The sequence below is a fragment of the Balaenoptera musculus genome, chromosome 15 (genome assembly GCF_009873245.2).
Source record: "Balaenoptera musculus isolate JJ_BM4_2016_0621 chromosome 15, mBalMus1.pri.v3, whole genome shotgun sequence".
Classification (NCBI taxonomy): Eukaryota; Metazoa; Chordata; class Mammalia; order Artiodactyla; family Balaenopteridae; genus Balaenoptera; species Balaenoptera musculus.
The window spans coordinates 78721194-78739771 of NC_045799.1; the positions used below are offsets into that span (position 1 = coordinate 78721194).

An 18578-nucleotide genomic window follows, 5' to 3' on the forward strand; every position below is an offset into this window, starting at 1 on the left:
TCAGCAGGGGGCTGGCCCAGCTCCAGAGCAACACCTTGGCAGCCCTGGGGAAGGGAAGGGGGAGTGCTTGGCTTGAGGTCAGAGCATCTGGGCCAGGGCACAGAGGGGGCAGCTGGGGGTGTGTGTGTGGCTGCCGCTCAACAAGATGCTGGCAGGAACCAGAAAAGAAGCATCTGCTACTGACTAGCCCCCACCCACCACCCCTCCACAGTACTGAGAAGACCTTCCCATTAGTCCAGAGGAGCTTGGCCCCTGCTTAGCTACTCCCAGCTTCTAGCTAGGAAGTAGGATCTCAGGCCCGAGGCTGGGATGCAGGGCTGGGAATACAGGGAAAGGGGAAGGAGATGGGGCTATAACTTAGATCACCTTCCCCCAAAACAGAGGGGTGCCTGCATCTTGTTGGGAGTGGAAACTAAAGGAAAAGTGGTGGTCACTCAGCACCAGACTGTGAACTGAGGAATCCTGGGGAAAGAAGGGGCCAGAGCCTGAGTCTGGATGAGACGCTGGGAGAAGGCAGGAGGGGTAGGGGCTCAAAGGCTGGAACTCTAGAGGGTTTTGGCTGGAGGAGGCTTTTGGAGGGGGATGCTGGAGGTCCCAAGGCAATAAAACTAAGGAGTGAGGTGGGGTCTAACCTCTAGCAAATCCCCGGGGATATGAGGGGCTCTGGGGGTGAAGAGCCAGGGTCCAGAAGGAGGGATGCTGAGCGGCTGAGTCGAGGGATGGGACGGAGGGAGGACGGAGTTGGGACGGGAGGGAGCAGAGACTCTGGGAACCGACCCCAGGCAGGGATCAGGCGGGCGTTGAGAACGCAGGGGGATGAGGTCCCAGGGCTGTGACCCTTCGGAGGACCTGATTGGGTGGGGGGGAGGGTGGGCAGTGGGAGCGGGGAGCCAGCGTCCCAGAACTGGGTTCTAGGCTGGGACCCGCCAGGGCGGGGCGGGCGCGGGGCGGGGCCGGGCTGGGGGCTGGGCCGGGGTCCCGGGGGCCGGGGCGGGGCCGGGGTGGCGCTGCGCAGCCGCGGGGCGGCCGCCGCGCATGCGGGGCTCACAGGGCTGCAGCCGGTGCCGCTGCCACTCCCGGGAGCATGAAGGACCGAACACAGGAGCTCCGCACGGTGAGTCCGGCCCCTGCGCGGCGCCCCTCGCCGCCCGCGCCCAGCGCCCGGGCTGCTCCCCGACCAGCTCTGGCGACCGCTGGGGCGGTAGTCCCTGCGTCCCTGGCCAGGGTGGGAGGGAGCAGTGCCGAGCCGGGGACCCCCATCCGGGTCCCGCCCCTTGGACCCACTGGGGTCACGGGCTCGCGTGAGCTCGGCTCCGATGGTTCGCGGACTGGCGGCTGGAGCCCGGGGTCCTGGATAAACTTTTCGGCGCCCCCTTCTTTTCGGGGATCGGAGGGGTATTCTGGAATATCGGTGGCGGGACCGAAGCCTGGCCTCTCCCTCGCCCCGCGGAGCAGGTCCCGACTCTCTCTCCCCACGGTGCCTCATCTCTGACCCTCCTGCCCTCCCTCTGGTTTAGACAGACGGCGGGACCGGTGGGAAGGGGCCGCGGGCGGTCCCCTGTCCAGAGCCCCGCTGCAGGGCGCGCTGCGGAAACGGGGCGGTCGGGTGGGGCCGGGCTCCTCCGTTGGGCGCGGTCTCGCGGGGCGACTGCCGCCCCCATCACCTTCCATCACCTGTAGCTCCCATCACCTGTGGCTCCCCACCCGGTGGCGATCGGCATCTGCTGCCCGCCCTGGTCCGGGAGGGGTCAGACCCGCTCCCGGTCCACATTCCTGGCTTCCGGGCAGCCCGGGCCGGCGTTTCCAGACCCTTCCGGGGTTCCCTGGTCTGATTCCGACCTGAACCTATTTTTCCACCTGTGTTTCGGAGGCCCCTGGGGTGTGGCTTCTGGGGCGGGGCTCCGGTGGGGGAAGTAGAAGGATGCGCAAAGGTTCTGAGTCAGAGCCCGCCCTCTCCCAGCCCTGACAGAGACCCCTGCCGCCTGCTCCTCATCATCAAGGCCCCCCTCCCCTGGCCTCTGCTATTAACCAGGGTGTTCGCACCTCTCCCTTTAAAGATGGCAATCCTGGGGTGGGGGGGCGGGGGGGGACAGAGAAGGAAGGGAAGCCTGCCTGTGGGGAGAGGGGCATCAGGGCTCTAGACCCAGTTGAGGCTCCTCTGATGCCCTGGCTGACCCCCCTGCTGGAAGGCCCCCACCTGCTGATCTCTGTGGCGGGGGCGGGGCTAGCTCAGTGTCTCCCCAGAACACTTCCCCTGCTACCCACCTTAGAGCCAGAGACCTGGGTCCCCTTCTATGGAAAGTTCCAAGGGTCCTTTGGACTTTTGATCCCATCACTTGTCCTCTCTGTCCATAGGTTCCCTGCATTTGTGCCTGGGTCTCCCGCCCGTTGTACCAGTCTTGTCTCCTGGGCAGCGTGGGGCTGGGACCTGTGCTCTCCTGCCTCCGTGTCCCCCTTGCTCTATCTGCCAGCCCCCACTCTCCCGTCAGACCTGTGTTATTCCTGGCTGAGTGCCCAGCCCCCGGAGTAAACCCCACGAGGTTTCAGAGGAAGAAGATGGTCCCTCATGTCGTGTATGGTGTCTAAACACTTCCCCCGCCAGCCCTTGTGGTTGCCCTCAAGTTTCCTGTGCTTGGTTGAGTCAGAAGGAGTGTGGTTATCTTGGTGATGAATGGCCGTGTGGTGCATTTGCTGGTGTTTGGGTGCCTGGTGGGTCAGGCGAGGGTGTATGTGGGAACCAGGTGATCAGGGAGAACACAGTCCTTTACATCTGACATCCTCTGACTCATCAGCTTCATCCCCTCTGCTGAAGGGAAAACTGAGGCACAAAAGAGATGTGGCTGGCCTGGAAGATGAAGTGGGATGGTAGAAAGGGGCTTCACCTAGTCCTAAAAATAGTCACACTCAGACCTGGCTGAGACCTAAGGCCTAAGAGATCTTGGGCTGTAGGAAGCTTGAAGCCAGCTCTTTGCTCTGGTGTGTCTGTGATTCCCCCCTTCCCCCCAGGCAGCACACATACACGCACACACGCTAGCCAGAGTGGCCTTTAGGTGTTGAGGCCTGGCTTGTCTGAAAATAAACTGAGTCTTCCTCTCCAGACAGTCCCCCAGTCCAGGCATTCAGCGCCCATGCAGGCTGCTGTACTCATGGCCGGGTGGCTCTGCCCCTTGGGGGTTTCTAGCAGCCTTGAGGGTCTGCTGGCAGGAGCCCACACTGGGTGGGGTGGAACCATTAGTCTAGGGGGGCTGCCATTCCCACAGGTCTCCCTCTGGGCTGCATAGATTCCTATCTATGAAGTGGAGGCAGGAAAACCTAGAACCCAGTTTCTCAGGGCAAGAGGGGTGGTCACAGCTCTCCTGACTCTGACTCCATATTTGGGGGAGACCTTGAACCCCAGGAGCCAGAATCCCCAGGAACTGAGACTCCAGTGCTAGCTGGGCTGGACAGAGGGTGGTGCTTGGGACAGCCACTTGCACCACACCCAGCCTCCCTCCCTCCTCCTCCCCCCTCCTCCTCCTTCCCCACCACATTTGGAAGGAAGGCGAAGGGAGCTTATTTATAAAAGTCACACTTGGGGAAGGAGCTAGCACGTTTCCTCAGCGCTGCAGGCCAGGCCCAGCCCTCCAGGCTTCTCCAGCCCTCATCTCTCCTGGAGCTGATCCTCTCATGCAGAGGGAGAATGAAGGGGTCCTCGCGGGCCGGTGTGGGGACCTGAATGCTCTCCACAGCCCTCAGAGATCAAAAGGGCAGCCTGGAGGCCAGGACGGGTGAAGACCTGGGTCACCAGAGTATACAACCGGGGAGACTTTGGGGACAAGGTGTCCCCAGGCAGCCCCGCCTGGCCTGCAGCTGCCTCCTTCCCCCAGTTCAGAGGCCTCCCTGGTTTTCTTTCCGAGAACTCCTCGGAGCTGACCCACCCCTCCCTGGGCCCAGAATGGTGTTTATCTACATTCTGGGCCATGTGAGACACAGAGGGGCCTGCGACAGGAAAGAGGAGGGAGAATGGGGTAGCCAGACCCAGGGAGAACCTTCCTGGAAGGAGAGGACTTGGGATGGCCCAGAAGGAGGAGTTGGATTTGAATGGGAGGAGGGAGGGTGGTCCAAAAGAAGGGACCAGTGTGAGTAAAGGCAGAGGGGCTAGGATGCCCAACCGAGAGAGAATGGCGGGTGGGCCTGACATCTGGTCTAGAGCAGGGCCCAGCTCACCGGGGCAGCACTCTGCTGACCGGTTCCCTTTTTCTCTCTTACCGCTGGGAAGAGACTGGGGATCCCGGGGCAACAGCAGGCAGGTTGGTGCCTTAACCTCTCCATGCTCATTTGTCTGTACAGTGGAGCCAGCCGGCTTTGCCCTGCAGAGCAGAAGAAACAGGGGGTGTAAGAATAGACCCAGGCTAGGGGTCCCCTCCTTCCTTCGTTCCTTCTCATCACCTCCTTGGAGTTTCCCCCCCAAAAAAAACCAGTGGATTTGGGCACGTGTTCATCTGAGGTACAGATGGCCTCCAGGAACTATCTAGTCCAACCTGCTATTTTACAGATGGAAAACTGAGGTCAGAAAGGGCCAGGAGTTTATCCAAGGTCACACAGCACCTGGAGGGAGGCAGAGCTCAGCCCCTCCCCACAGCCCGAAGCTGCCTCCCTGAGCTGCTCTGGGGCCCTGCTAAGGGGTAGACCCGGCTGAGGGCAGGGATCTGGGGGAGGGGGAGGTTTGCAGGATGGGGAAAGGAGGAAGGGGTCAGAAAGGAGAGCCCTCTCTTTCTGGAGACCCAGCTCGGCCTCTCGCACACCCCTGACTCAGCTCTGGGCCTCTCTGCTTTAGTAACATCGGCTTTGATTAGTCATTAAAAAGAACAAGGGGAAAAAAAAATAGCCCTCGAGACAGACAACAGCAACTCCTGCTCCAGCAGGAATGAATCAAGCCTGCCTGCCCGCCTGCCGCCATCCCCCCGGACGGGCCTGGAGGCTGCCTGGCCTCCGCACCCCTTGGAGGATTCACACTCTTACTTCCAGGAGGGTATTCTGGAATCCTGGAGCCTCTGCCTGGAGAGACCACCAGGGCTGCACGCGTGGTGGTTCCAGTGGGATATCCTCTCCCCTGTTGCAGCAGGTCCCTGTGGTGGGGCAGTGCTTGCTCACTCCCGCCCCGATTGTCTTTTCTGATTGCTCAGGCCGGAGGTGATGAGGCTGGAGCCGAGATAGCCAGCCGGCCAGAGAGGAGTGAGACCAAACCAGTGATTCTCAATCCTGGGGGTGCTTAAAAAGAACTTAACCTCACCAGCCCCATCCCCATAGATTCTCATTTGGTCTGGAAGCTGTTTTGTTTTGTTTTTTAATCCCCCACCGAGAGACTCAGGTCCTGGGCCAGGGTTGAGAACCCATGAACACTAGAACCAAAAAACAAACACTAAGACAAATTGGATGTTGGTTGGATGTGAGAGGAGGAGGAAGAGTGTGGATGCTCCCCCCAGTTTCTGACTTGGGGGACTCTTGAGAACGGGGGTTCTGAGCAGGGGGGTTCAGAGAAGGGGGCTCAGGAGAAAGAAGTGGAACTTAGTTTTGGCCAGGTGGCAGGCAGGGTGCCCATATGATGTCTGGGTGGGTTTGTCCAGAAGATGTTTGTACCTTTGAGCTTATAACTGCCTCACGACTCCAGCTGCTGCCAACACGCTGCAGCCTCTCAAGTCCCCAACTCTAGTCCAGCCCTCTTTCCGGAGCTGTGACTGCCACTTAGAGAGGGCTGGCGGATTCCCAAGGGAGCTGGTGCCCTGATCATTCAGGGCTGTGGCCTAGATGTGGATGAAGTTGCAGGGGGCAACAAAGGCATAAACCGTCAGATTCTCACAAACTGAAGCAAGGATCAGAACAAATGAAGATCCTTCCGTTGAGCCCAAAATCCAACCAAGTAAACAGGGTGGGGAAGGGCTTGGGGGCTTTCTTTGGCAGGAAGAACTATATGATCACTTCTGTGATCCCTGGCTGCATTAACAGAGGTAGACTATGTAGAAAGAGGGAGGTAATGGGTCAGCTCTTTGGCACTGCTCAGACCACAATCAGCAGCAGATTCAGTTTATATCTTGTACTGCTGGAGAAGACAGAGGCTGAGTGGAACAAGTCTGGGGCACGGGCTGCAACTTAAGGCCCTGGGAAGGATCTGAAGGGGAGGGAATGGTCAACTTGAGAAGAAAAACCCAGGAAGGATGTGGATGCTACCTTCACGTCTCTGGCAGGGCCAGCCCAGGGAGAGGGCACCAACAGGTTCTTTACGACCTGGGGCCACACCGCAGGAAAGGGAAGGACTTTCTAACAACTGGGGCTGCCCCAGATAGGCAGAAGTGCCTGGGAGAGCTGGTGGGCTCTCCATCCGCGGAGGTGTGAAATCTGCGGCTAGATGCTGCGGCCAAGGTGACTTTTCAGGTCGCTTAGGGCTTGAGAGTGTGTGCCTGTGGCTCCAGTAGGGATGCAAATAGGGTGTGGGGAACCAGAGGAGCAAGATACCCACCCCAGGGAGCTGAGGAAGGCTTCCGAAGGAGGTGGCATCTAAGGACGAGGGGAATGTCAGCTTCATGGAATTGGCACTGCCGGCAGAGGGAGCCACATGGGGACAGCAGGGAAGATAGTGGGTAGATTATAGGGGCAGGGAGAGGGTTATAGGTTATAGGTCGAGTGTGGTGGGATCAGATTTCAGGCTGGGGCAGTGAGTTGAAGACTGGGGTGAGAGTGAAAAGGTCCTGAGGAGGAAGAAGTAGTAGCACTTGATAAGGAAGGGTACCCTTGGAGCATCCCCTCCATGTTTTGCTCAGAGCCACAGCTGTTTGACCCAGGCTGTGAGGTCAGGCCCTAAACCCTCCAATTGATAGAGAGCATGGAGGAAGATGTGGCATCTCTCCCGCCACCCTTCTGTTGGAGAAACTACTCAAGTCCAGCTTCTGTGCAGGGAGGCTGTGCAGGTAGCAGGTCACAACTGGCTGGATGCCTGGAGAAGATAAGTCCATTTCACAGATGGGCAAGCTGAGGCCCAAAGGGAGGCATCAGCCCCGGGGTCCCTGGCAGTGACTCTCATCTCCAGTGACTCCGGCGCCCTTGTCTTTGGCTCTAGCTGGTCATCACTCTGGAAGGGAAGGGAGCTGGAAAATTCTCCTTCTGCCTCTTCCCATCCACCCCTATCCTCCTCTGGGCACCAGAAGGACAGAGAAGCCAGGATGCTGAATGGCAGGAACTCCTGGGGCCACTTCCCAGCCTGGCAGGCTGCCGGGGAGGGGGCCCTGGGGTTCTCCAGGCTGCACCCTGCCTCGGTGTCCCTAGGGAGTGCTCCTCTGGCTTGGTTCCCGGGCCTTAAAGTATGGAAATGGCTCCTAGATTCTCTGTGGCTAAGGGTGGGCTTAGTGGGGGATGGGGGCCACCTGGCGGCAGCCACAGGCACTTGTGGGAGCGAGGATTTATTTTAGCTGCTGGGGGAGGAGGTGTGATCTCTTGAGGAGGGGGGCCGCCTCCATAAAGCTCCCAACCAACCCCCTCCCTTGGTTGGTCCCACTTTGGTGGGGTAGTGGGACCCCGAGAGCCCCAGGGTCACAGCCCTTACAGAACATGCTGGGCTTCCCCATCCGTTCTCAGCCCGCCTCCCCCAGCATGGCATCACTGTCCCCATTTCACAGAGGAGCAAACAGACCCAGAGGGGAAGTCCCTCAGCCAGTCAGTGTCTGTGCTGGGCCCAGAACTCGGCCCCTTCCCCAGCCGGCGGGGCCCCAGCCTCCCTGGCCCCTCAGCCTCCCGGTCCCCTCAGCCTCTGCCTGCCTCCATCCTCGCAAGAGAGCACCAAGGTGAGGGCTAGTGCCTCCTCCCTGTGGGACGCTGAGAAAGGAGGAGGCATGACCCAGCCCGAGAACCCAGGTGACCATCCTGCCCTGAGCATCTGGGCCTTGGCTGTGGAGAGGGACCTTGGCCTTGCCAGCAGAGTGGGCCGACCATGGCTGATTCCAGGTGTGGGGCGGACAGTAGTGAGCGTGGCCGGCATGCTGGGAGGTCAGAGGTGTAATCACCCCCACCTCCTGATGGGCTGGCTTTTGTACGGCTGCCCCTGGGGCCGTGGGGTGAGGCTTGCACCTGCAGCTGAGGCAGGCCCTGAGCCAAGTGGCAACGTGACTGGCCTCTTGTGCCTGCCGGACCCAACTCTGGGCCTGGAAGGAAAGAGGATCAAGGTCAATGTCAAGACTAACAAGGGCGGAGAGTTCCCCGAGCCGTGTGAGGGAGCAAGCCTGGCGGATCACAGAGGCCCCTCACAGGCAGTAGCTCTCAAGCCGGCCTGGGTGCTGTGGGGATGGCCCATATCTGAGCCATTCCACCTTTTGGCAGGGAGGTGGTCGTGGTGCCCAGGCCTCCCCCTGCAAGGCCCTCTCCTGAGAGGGAGCTTGGAACTCAGGGCCAGCTTGGGAACTCCAGGCAACCTGTCTCAGACAAGGTGTGAGCTGGGGCCAGTGGCCGGGGGACTAAGCCCTGAGGTTTGCTTGCCTAGCCTGTGGCAGGGCCTCCCCAGCAGCACCCTAGGGTGAGGGGTGTGCTGGGAGGACCCCAGTCCTGTGGGGGAGGGGAGGCGGCTGAGCAGGGGAAGGAGTGCCTGGCACGGAGGGGGATACTTGGCCCTGTCCCCAACTTGACAGGCAAGGCCTCTCTCCATGATCATGCTGGGTCCCCAGGGATCCTCCAGGTCTCACTGTGGCTGGAGCTGAGGGCACAGCCAGGCCTTGTCCCTGCCAAGGGCCCTGGAGCTGCAGCCTGCGGGCCTGCTGTATGTGGATGCTGGGCAGTTTGGGTGTCCCAGGTCCAGCGGGACCCAGTGGTCCTAGCACAGGTCCGCTCATGTGTGCACACCCCTGTGCAGGCCAAGGACAGCGATGATGATGATGATGTCACTGTCACCGTGGACCGAGACCGCTTCATGGATGAGTTCTTCGAGCAGGTGGGAGCAGCACACCTGCCTCTCCCCAAACGCTGGCAGACCCGGGGTGGCCACGTCTCACCTCTGAGGCAGGCCAGGGCTCTTACACACCTGCGCCTGGCTCAGCAGCCCACAGGCGCCAGTTAATGAGCCCATTTTGAGAGTGAATAGACTGAGGCTCAGAGGGGAGCAAAGTTTGGGATGGCCCATTTCTCCCCACTCCTACCCCGGTCTAGAAGGATCCTTGGAGCAGCCCCGCCTCCCCTCACCTACCCCCTGAGGCCTGGCCCAGTCTGGCCCTGAGCCCTGACCTTTAGCCCTACTCTGGGCAAGCCCTGGGCCCAAGAAGCCCCCTCCCTGGAGTTTTGCCTCCAGACCACCTGGCCTTGGTCCACAGGTGGAGGAGATCCGCGGCTTCATTGACAAGATCTCAGAGAACGTGGAGGAGGTGAAGCGGAAGCACAGCGCCATCCTGGCCTCCCCCAACCCTGATGAGAGTGAGTGTGTAGGTGTGAGGGGCCCCACAGGCCTCCAGGAAGGCGCTGCTGCGGAGGGACGCCCTTCATTGCTGGTCGGCTGAGGGCTGCCTGCGCCTGGCCAGGCTGGGGAGGGCTCCATGGGAAGCCTCAGGAAACACAGCTGTCCCAGGCTCGGGGTGCGGGTGGTCAGTGCCCAGTACCACCTGCCGGATGCCTGGTGAGGAGGGCGGGGTCAGGCGCCGGACCCGCCCTCCCCAGGTGAGCTGGCTGTTTTCTAAGGCAGCACGGCTGGCCGGCTGTAGCCCTGGGATTCTGGGAGGGAGCAAGGAGGGAGGCAGCAGCCTCTGATCAATAGCAGGCCTCTCAGCGCAGCCTCTCCCGTTCCCTCGCCCCCCCAGGGGAGCAGATGGCAGCTCTGAGGCATCAGCGCTGTGGGAGGGCAAGCCGGCCAAGCAGGCAGAGTTTCCGGAAAAGGCTGGCAGCCCTGGCACTTGGCCATTGGTACCCCGGAGCCGGGCGTTCTCAGGGCTCCAGGAAGTCACCTCTCTCCCTCTGCATAGGGAGGCGTTTGCGTTTGTGTGGGTCTGCGTTTCACTCTGTCCCCAGACGGGTCCCACTGACCTGGCTGTCACGATTCCCGTGGAGGTGTTGATTACTACTACACTAACACGGGCCAGGCTGACAGCATGCAGGCCCGTGACCCCCTCCCACAGAGGGCGCTCACCCTCAGCCCTGGGGAGGCAGTGACGGGCTGGGGCCCAGGCCAGCCACCTGGACTCATGAGATTGGGTGTGTGCACTGCCTGCCTGTTCTCGCAGCTTGCTCACCTCCTCTCTCCCTTCTCCAGCTCCTTTGGAAGGCGCCAGCCTATGGGGCCCCAGGACAAAGCACGGGGGAGGGTCCAGCTGCTGCCCAGGTGTTCATGGGAAAGGACCTACGGCCCATAGCCCACCACCCAGGCACCCAAAGCTTGATTTTGTTCTCAACCCCAGCAATGCCTCTCTATCCATGACCTCTCAGCCCCAGGCTCACAGGCATCCTCAAGCACCCAGAATAAATCTCCCCACGGCCCCAAAGTGTGCTTGAACCTGAGGCCAGTGCCAGGCCCTCTGAAGGCAGAGTGAGTCAGCTGGGAGCCGGGGAGACTGTCCCAGGAAGAGGTGGAAAGGAAAGAGGGACACCCCAGAGCGGGGCATATATCCAGTGCAGTCGCTGTGTCCTTCTGCTTTGCCCCTCTCCCTAGAGGTTTGTCTGGGACGGCAGTATGTGACGTGGTTTGTCTGTGGGCTCATGTGTATCTGGGTCAGCGCGCGTCCCTGGTGGGTCACTCCTGGTGAGGCGCAGTAGGGGGCTGACTGTGGGGCGAGACTATAAAGAGCTGGGAGTTGGCCCCTCACCTGCTGGAAGGTGGGGCAGGCGGGGGGCGACGGAACTGCCCAACTCCCCCAGCCTTGGCTGCCTTGTGCCAGCTTCATCAGACATCACTAGTGACCAGTTTAGAATCGCCACCCATGAGCTGGGCAGTCAGGACCCGGCTGACGGTCACTGATGTGGGCTAACAGGCGCTCCCCAAGGGGAGGGGCTCCCCATTAAGGGTTCTAGGGCAGAGGCGGAGCAGAGTTGAGGGGGCATCACAAAGAAAGTTGGCGGTGAGTGGGGGCTTTCCTGGGCCAAGGCTTGCTCTGCCTCCTCTGGGGGCTGCCATCCAGGATGGGCTATTCTGGGTCTGAGCAAAAGAGGCTGCGACGTCAGAGCAGCTGGTAACCGAGTTTTCCTTTGTTTCTACAAACAAGGCCTCTTCCCCCGCTCCTGGAAGCCCCCAACTCCACCTCATTCACATTCCCCTTGGGAAGTGGCCCTCCCACTTGATCAGCCACTGTAAATGCCCCTCCCGAGTCCCCTGTGGGAGAAGCCCCAACCCCAGAAGCAAGCACAGAGTGGATGAGAAAGGTTCCAGCCAGGAGCTCAGTCCTGGTTTCTCCAGGGGGTGGAGCCATGGGGGGCTGCCCTGAGGCTGGGCTCCACCCAGCACCCCAGAGGGAAGCAGCCATCTTGCCCCACTTTGCCAGCCAACCCCCCGCAGGGAGCAGGGCTAGCTGGGCACCTCCATGGCCTCTGCCCGCTTTACGGAGATGGTTCCGGTTGGAACAAGGGCCAGAAACTACGCCACAGCCCTCCCCCAGCTTCGCCCCCTCATAGGCCCCGCTGCATGCTACCTCTAGAGCTGACTGTACCCCAGGGGCCCACCTCTTTGAAGCTCTTCTCCCATCTCCCACCCAGCCGGGTGCCTCCAGCCCCCATCCACCTACCGGGCACTCAGCAGTTGGCCTTCACTGAGCTCAGCACCTGGGGAGGGGGGCTTTGTGAAGAGAACAGGGTCTGCCCTGCCCAGGGTGCTTGATGGCGGCTGGCTTCTGCCTCCTTGGCCCCTGGCCCGCATCAGCCCATCAGCTGGATGTTCACCCCCAGAGCCACCAGGTAGTGCTAGGTGAGCCCCTACCTCCACCTTCGACTCAGGCAAGTATCAAGTAAACGTTCCCCAGTGCAACCTCCAGCATCACCAGCTGCTCCACAATTACTTCTGCCTTAAATTTAGCCCCATCTGTTGTCTGCAGGGGGTTGGGGGGAGCCAGCGAAGGCGGAAGGGAGGCTCCTTGGAAGGCACACGAGAAGGGGTGAGGCTGCAGCTGGTGTGGCCCCAGCCCGGGATTGGAGGGGCAGGCAGACTCTTAGCCAGGGGACGAGGGGAGACCCAGGGTCTGCCCAGAGCCCCCCTCGGGCCTGAGCCTGAAGATCAGGCATGGGGGAGCCCAGGGTGTCTACCGGCCACCCCTTCTACCTCCCCAGAAACCAAGGAAGAGCTGGAGGAACTCATGTCTGACATAAAGAAGACAGCAAACAAAGTTCGCTCCAAATTGAAGAGTGAGTCTGGGCTCCAGGCCTTGTCTGGGATATGGGGGGCACTCCAGGCCTGCTTCCCCCACACAGCCCATGGAATTTCACTGACTCTGAGGGGTACATTGGGTCTTGCTTTCCTTTGTGCGCCATTTACTCAGCAGCTACCTGGCAAGGCCTGTTTGTGCCAGGCTCTGGGCTGGGCCTTGGGACACATGCCTGAGGCTCCGTCCAGCGAGTGTTCCACTCTGGGCACTGTCAGCTAAAGAGAGTTAAAGGAGTGGCCAGCAGTGCCTGGTCCCACACAGGAGCCCCCATGCGCTCACGTGAGCACAGGCAGGCATGCCCCGGAACGCACAGGCCTAGGGGTGCCGTGCCCTGTGCTTGTGGCCACCTAGCCCTGCCCACTCCCCGACCCCCTCCACGGCATGCCCCGCTCCTCGCTCCATGCACAGCCTTCCTGAGCAGGAGAGACAGGGTGGGCCTGAGCCACCAGGCCTAGCACATAGTAGGTGCACACACACACACACACACACAGATACACAGCTTGGTGTGTGCCCGAGGCCTCACAGGTGTGTCTGTGTGTGTGTGTATGCACGCAGCCACACACACATCGTGCCTGGAAGAGCCCTTGTCGGTCCCTCCTCCATCAGTGCCTGGAGCTCCCTCTTGCTCTGCTTCCTGTGTGACCCCACTCAACAGACAACACAAGTCCCCCCAGGGGAGGTCCTGAGCCAGATCCTGGGTGTGTGGGTGGCGAGGCAGCGGTGAATGGGGCAGGTTATCAGCAGCCGGCTGTTCCCCAGGCATCGAGCAGAGCATCGAGCAGGAGGAAGGCCTGAGCCGCTCATCCGCTGACCTGAGGATCCGAAAGACACAGGTGTGGGCGGGACCTCTGGGGCGGGCAGCCGGGCACCTGAGGCTCTGGGGCCCGGTGGGGCTGGGCCTAACACCTGCACCCCCATCTCGGGCCCCCAGCACTCCACACTGTCCCGGAAGTTTGTGGAGGTGATGTCCGAGTACAACGCCACGCAGACTGACTACCGCGAGCGCTGCAAGGGCCGCATCCAGAGGCAGCTGGAGATCAGTAAGCTGAGGGGGTGGGGCCGAGGGGCGGGGCCGGGCTGCCGCCGACCACCCTGGGGAAGGCCGGGCTCAGAGTGACCCCTGCTCACAGCCGGCCGGACCACGACCAGCGAGGAGCTGGAGGACATGCTGGAGAGTGGGAACCCCGCCATCTTTGCCTCCGGGGTGAGTGTGGACCCCTCCCCCTGGGGACCCTGGTGTGCGTGCAGAGCGCTGAATCTGGGCAGTCTTTGGACACAGCCACCTGTGAGGCAGGTTTTAGAGAAGAGAAGGCCGAGTCCCAGAGAGGGTTAGGGACCAGACAGAGGTCACACAAATGTTAGGGGCAAAGGTGGAATTAAGATCCCGTCTCCCGGTTCCTCCCAGTCGGGTCCGCTTCCTAGCTACCCCTGCACATTTGCCACTGGCTAGGGGCTCCTTCCACCAGCCTCAGGACCTTTTACCCCTCTTGGAGGACACAGTGCCCTTGGCCTCTCTACATTCAAGTGAAGCTCCATGTTCTACCCGGCAGGGGGGCTTCCTGAAGGAGGTGGCACACAGGTAGGGGAGGCTGCTTGGGCGTGTGGTTCTACGAGGGGGTGTCAGCTACATTCAGTGTGGGAGGAAGAACAGGAGGAGAGGGGATGGGAGAAAGGCCGAAAGGCCGTTCAAGGCCTGGGCCCCTCAGGGCAGTCGTCTCGGGCTCCTACAGCACTGGTGGTTAGAACTACCACTCAGCTGTTAGTATGCACGGGCACAGGTGGGGAGCGTTAGCCCTGTGTTACAGGTAGGAAATCTACAGGTAGGAAATCAGGTCTCAGAGAAAGTAGGTAACAGCTAGTAAGAGCCGAGCAGAAAGTTGGGGGAGAGCTGCGGCTAAAGAAGAAGCCTCAGGCTCTGCTTCCAGAACATTCTGCTCAGGCCACTGCCCATCCCAGTGGCCTGCTTCCACCCTTGGCCTCTTGCTGTCCCGGTCCCCACCCCGGCTCCCTTCAGCCGGTCCCTGGGTCCCAGCCCACTGCTCCCACCCTCTAGATCATCATGGACTCCAGCATCTCAAAGCAGGCCCTGAGCGAGATTGAGACGCGCCACAGTGAGATCATCAAGCTGGAGAACAGCATCAGGGAGCTGCACGACATGTTCATGGACATGGCCATGCTTGTGGAGAGCCAGGTGAGTGCCCGGGGCCCCACTGTCCCTCGCCCAGCCCCCAGCAGCACCCAGGGCTGCACTAACCCTACCCTCTCTGCCTGCCATGCTGCCCTGCCCGGGAGGGAGCGAGTCTTCAGGTAACTAACCACGTGCTGTTGAAAGTGCCCCCAGGGTCCTGCCCACCTGAAGGATCCTCTCTGCATGGCTCTGCTTGGCCCTCCAGGACCCCAGGCCCTGCATGGCCCTACCCACCTTCACCCAGCCTTGTCCTGTCTTGTTCACCAGCTGTGTGTCATGTGGGCACTGTGGATGGGCACTTTTCTAGAAGCCGGAGGTATAGCCGTGACCAGGACAGCTGAGGGCCTGCTCCCTGAGAGCTAATGTATGTTGGGCAAAAGGGCAGCATAAGTAAACGATGAATGGCATATTCTCCAGTTGTGCCAGACGTTAGAAGGAGGCGATGTGACACAGAAGCGGTTCTCTAACTTTAAAGGGCTCAAGAACCACCTGGAGGGCTTGTTATACGTTTCCCTATTCTGGTCCCCGTTCCCAGAGATTGGTAGGCGGGGTGGGGGTTCATGAATTTGCACGTCTCACAAGCTCAAGGGTGATACCGACGCTACTAGTCCAAGGGCCACACTTGGGGTGACACAGTCACTGCAGTGGCCACTTTGGATGGGGTGGTCAGGGAAGGCCTCTCTGAGGAGGTGGCATTTGAGCTCCGAAGACTGCCCAGGGGAAGAGTGAAGAGTTGGCCCAGGCAGAGGGACCAGCAGCACCACAGTCCTGAGACCAGCAAGAGCCTGACTTAATGTGAGGAGCAGAAAGGAGGTCCGGGCGGCTAGAGCACGGGGAGAGCTGGAGATGACAGGGATGGGGTCTCGGCAGGCGGTGCTGGGCTGCTGGAGTCTCTTCTAGATTGGAGGGTCTTAAGTGTGGGAGTGGCACGGCCCGAGTTAGGAAGCAGGGAGGCCTTGAGGAGGCTGCTGCTTCCACTGGGGCGAGAGACCATGGCGCTGTGGACGCCAGGGGGAGCAGTGGGCTTGGAGAGAGTGGCCAGCCATCAACACGCTGCTGCTGAGAGTCCTGGGCATTGTCATAGTCGAGTGGCCTCTGGGGGCTGCCTGGGACCAGACTGCAGGGCCCACAAGGCCTGTGGGACTGGGCAGGGGGGTCTCAAAGGTTGAAGACCAAAGCCTGTCAGGGCTGGACAGAACCATCATGCCTGGGGAGGATGGAGTGGGGGGCTCACCATCGTCACTATGGCCAGACTCCAGCCCACCCACTCCCGCCCCTGCCTTCCTCTGCCCGGTGCTGTCCTCTGTCCAGCCCCGGGGTCAGGGCCCCTTCTGAGCGTCCTCTGCATGGTCCCCGCCCCCTTGGCTGAGGCTGCATGGCCAGTTCCCGCCCCAGGATGGCTGCATTTCAGGGAGCTGCGCGGGGTGCCTGGCAGAGGTGAAGGGCACAGATGAGAAGCTCTACCCCATCCTCCTCACACTCCCCTTCTCTCTAACCTCAGGCTGCTTTCCCAAAATCCTGCCCTGGGCCCCCTCGTAACCCTGAGGGGGGCCCTCTGGAGCTCGGGTGCCCCTGGCCCTGCAGGGAGAGATGATTGACAGGATTGAGTACAACGTGGAACATTCGGTGGACTACGTGGAGAGGGCTGTGTCTGACACCAAGAAGGCCGTCAAGTACCAGAGCAAGGCTCGCCGGGTCAGTAGCCCCAACCCTGCCTGAGCCCCCGTCCTCACGCATGCACAGAGCCCCCGGACCATCACAAACCCCTCCGCATCCTGCCTGCACCCTCCCTCAGCTCTGACCAGAGCCTCCAGCGCCCAGTTAAAACCCCACCCAGACACGTTCCAAGCCATCACTCTCTCCCTTGTTCAATCCCCCAGACTCTCCAACCCTTATCCCTCACCAGAGCCCCCTCCCCAGCCGCCCCACAGCCTCAAAGCTCTGCCCAGAGGCTCAGCCTCCCTCCTGGCGCCACTTCTGCACTCTCTGAGGCCCCTCCTTGCCTCCCTGTGCAGAAGAAGATCATGATCATCATCTGCTGTGTGGTCCTGGGCATCGTCATTGCCTCCACCTTCGGAGGCATCTTCGGGTAGAAACCACCCCACCCGCCACTCCGCTCTGGATGGCCCACCCCCAGGAGGCCCCTTGGCTGCTGCCACCTTCTGGCTCGAGTTCTCTCCTCCCCACCCCATACTGCTCCTTTCTCTGCACAGGGCCCCCCATTCCCACCCTGCCCTGAGCCGTCGTGTGCATGATCTTTGTGACAGTGTGCGTCTGTACAGAGGAGGCAGAGGGGAGCCAGGCTGGGAAACAGCCAGCCGGGTGGGGATGGGCCAGCAAGGGAGAGACTCAGGCCCTGGCCCAGGCCCCTCCCCTTCTAGGCAGGGCCGCCTGGGGTAGTTAGCCATGCTCCCCTCCCCCGGCCTTCAGTAATTCCACTCCAGCCTGGGGTCTGCCCTCTCCTGGGATCAAGGCTCTCTGGACCCCAACCTTGCCTCCTACTGACCAGCCCATCTGCCCCATCCTGTGTCCTCTCCAGCTGTCCCCATAAGCCAAGCCCCCTGAGGGCTGGGGACCAGCTGGCCACATGGTGCTGCTTTTCAGGTTAGGGGAAGGGTGGCCTTGAGAGACAGCCCAGCTCTAAGCCTCTAACAGCCACTCACTGCCAGGGAGGCTCAGGGTACCGTGGCGGGTATGGCTTCTGGCCGTGTCAAGACCAGGCTTCCTCCCCTGCCTCGGGGCAGAGTCCAACAGGTCTTCAGCTGCCTCAGCCTCCCTTCCCACATTCCTACAGCCCCAGGAGCAACCCCTTTGGGCTACGCCTGACCCCAGGTAACATTCTGGAAGAGGCTGACTGGTGCCTGGTCTCCAGCCGCCCTCGGAGCTAGGGAGGCAGAGCAGGCCCCGGTCAGGCCTCTGCACTGGTGAAGCCCACGGCCCGGGCCAGCCACTCTCCCCGGCAGGCCCTAGTCGGGTCCTCAAGCCATTGTGTGTTGCATGTTTGGGACAGTGGTCCCTGCTCTCTTGTGCTCGGGAAGTCAGCGTCCCTTCAGGCACCCGCAATCTCGTCCTGCCCTTGCTGCCCACCACTGACATGCCACGTGGGTGTCAGGTGTCTGGGATGCAGTATTCAGCAGCCAGCCAGGGAGGGGCACCTCCCTCCTCCCCACTGTCTCGGGACTTATCAAGTCTGAGATGTGCCCCCACCCAAAACCCATCGCCCGTTGACAGGCAAGGAGCGTGCATGCGAGCGCATGCAGCAGGGGCCGGGGCCAGGTCTGGGCCCCGCCTTCCCTCGGCTTTGCTCCTGCCCAGTGACTGTGACCGCTGTCCGTGTTGCCTTCTTGAACAGCGACTCCCCTCCCCCCCCTCCACCCCTTCACCAAAGGTCTTGGTACAACCAGCTGCCCATTTTGTGAAATTTTTATGTAGAATAAACATTTGTACCTGTACCATGCCTCTGCTGTAGACTTCTTAGTGTCATGGCCTTCGGACTGGAGCTGATCGTATGTGGCACCATGGGGCTCAGAGACCAAGGATCCCAGCCGCCTCCCTTGGCCTTCAACTTCCAGACCCTCTGGCCCCTCCACCCCAGCTTGAACATCTCTCAGCTCCTGCTTAACACCTGATGCCTATTCTGTACTGTGGGCCCAGATCTACCCCCTCTTCCCACTTTTCCAGGAGTCACAAGCCACCACTGGATCCCCTCTCATCACCCTGCTAGACAGTCCCCCCCACCAACCCGGGGCAGAAGCTGCCCTTCTGACCACTAGTGATTGGAGAGAAGACAGGCCCCAGAGGCAACCAAGTGCTGGACTGGTCAGCTGATGCGGCGGCTCGGGGTTAAAGTCAGCCCAGGCTGCTGGGCTGGATAGTGCCTTCAGACCAAAGGGAAACCAGAGACTGGGCAGAGGCCTCAGGCCAATGGGTACCACGGACACCTTTCATTTCATCCTGCCCATGCTTCCCAACTTTGCCTGGTGTTCTAATACATAATATAGTCTCATCTAAGTCACATATAAGCAGCCCTAAATTAATCT

At 61.0% G+C, this 18578-nt stretch overlaps 1 protein-coding gene across 2 annotated transcripts; it reads left to right on the forward strand.

Moving 5' to 3' along the window:
• The first annotated feature begins 1074 nt into the window (after window positions 1-1074).
• STX1A (syntaxin 1A) lies at window positions 1075-17971 on the forward strand. 2 transcript variants are annotated; one of them, XM_036825994.1, is made up of 10 exons: window positions 1075-1114; window positions 8873-8950; window positions 9327-9426; window positions 12256-12330; window positions 13110-13183; window positions 13282-13390; window positions 13481-13554; window positions 14404-14541; window positions 16123-16233; window positions 16554-17971. In XM_036825994.1, the coding sequence occupies exons 1-10, from the start codon at window positions 1085-1087 to the stop codon at window positions 16629-16631; spliced, it is 867 nt and encodes a 288-aa protein (XP_036681889.1). In that variant the 5' UTR covers window positions 1075-1084; the 3' UTR covers window positions 16632-17971. The 2 variants fall into 2 exon arrangements, with proteins under 2 accessions (XP_036681889.1, XP_036681890.1); XM_036825995.1 differs by lacking the exon at window positions 16554-17971 and having other exon boundaries at window positions 16040-16212.
• Window positions 17972-18578: the final 607 nt, after the last annotated feature.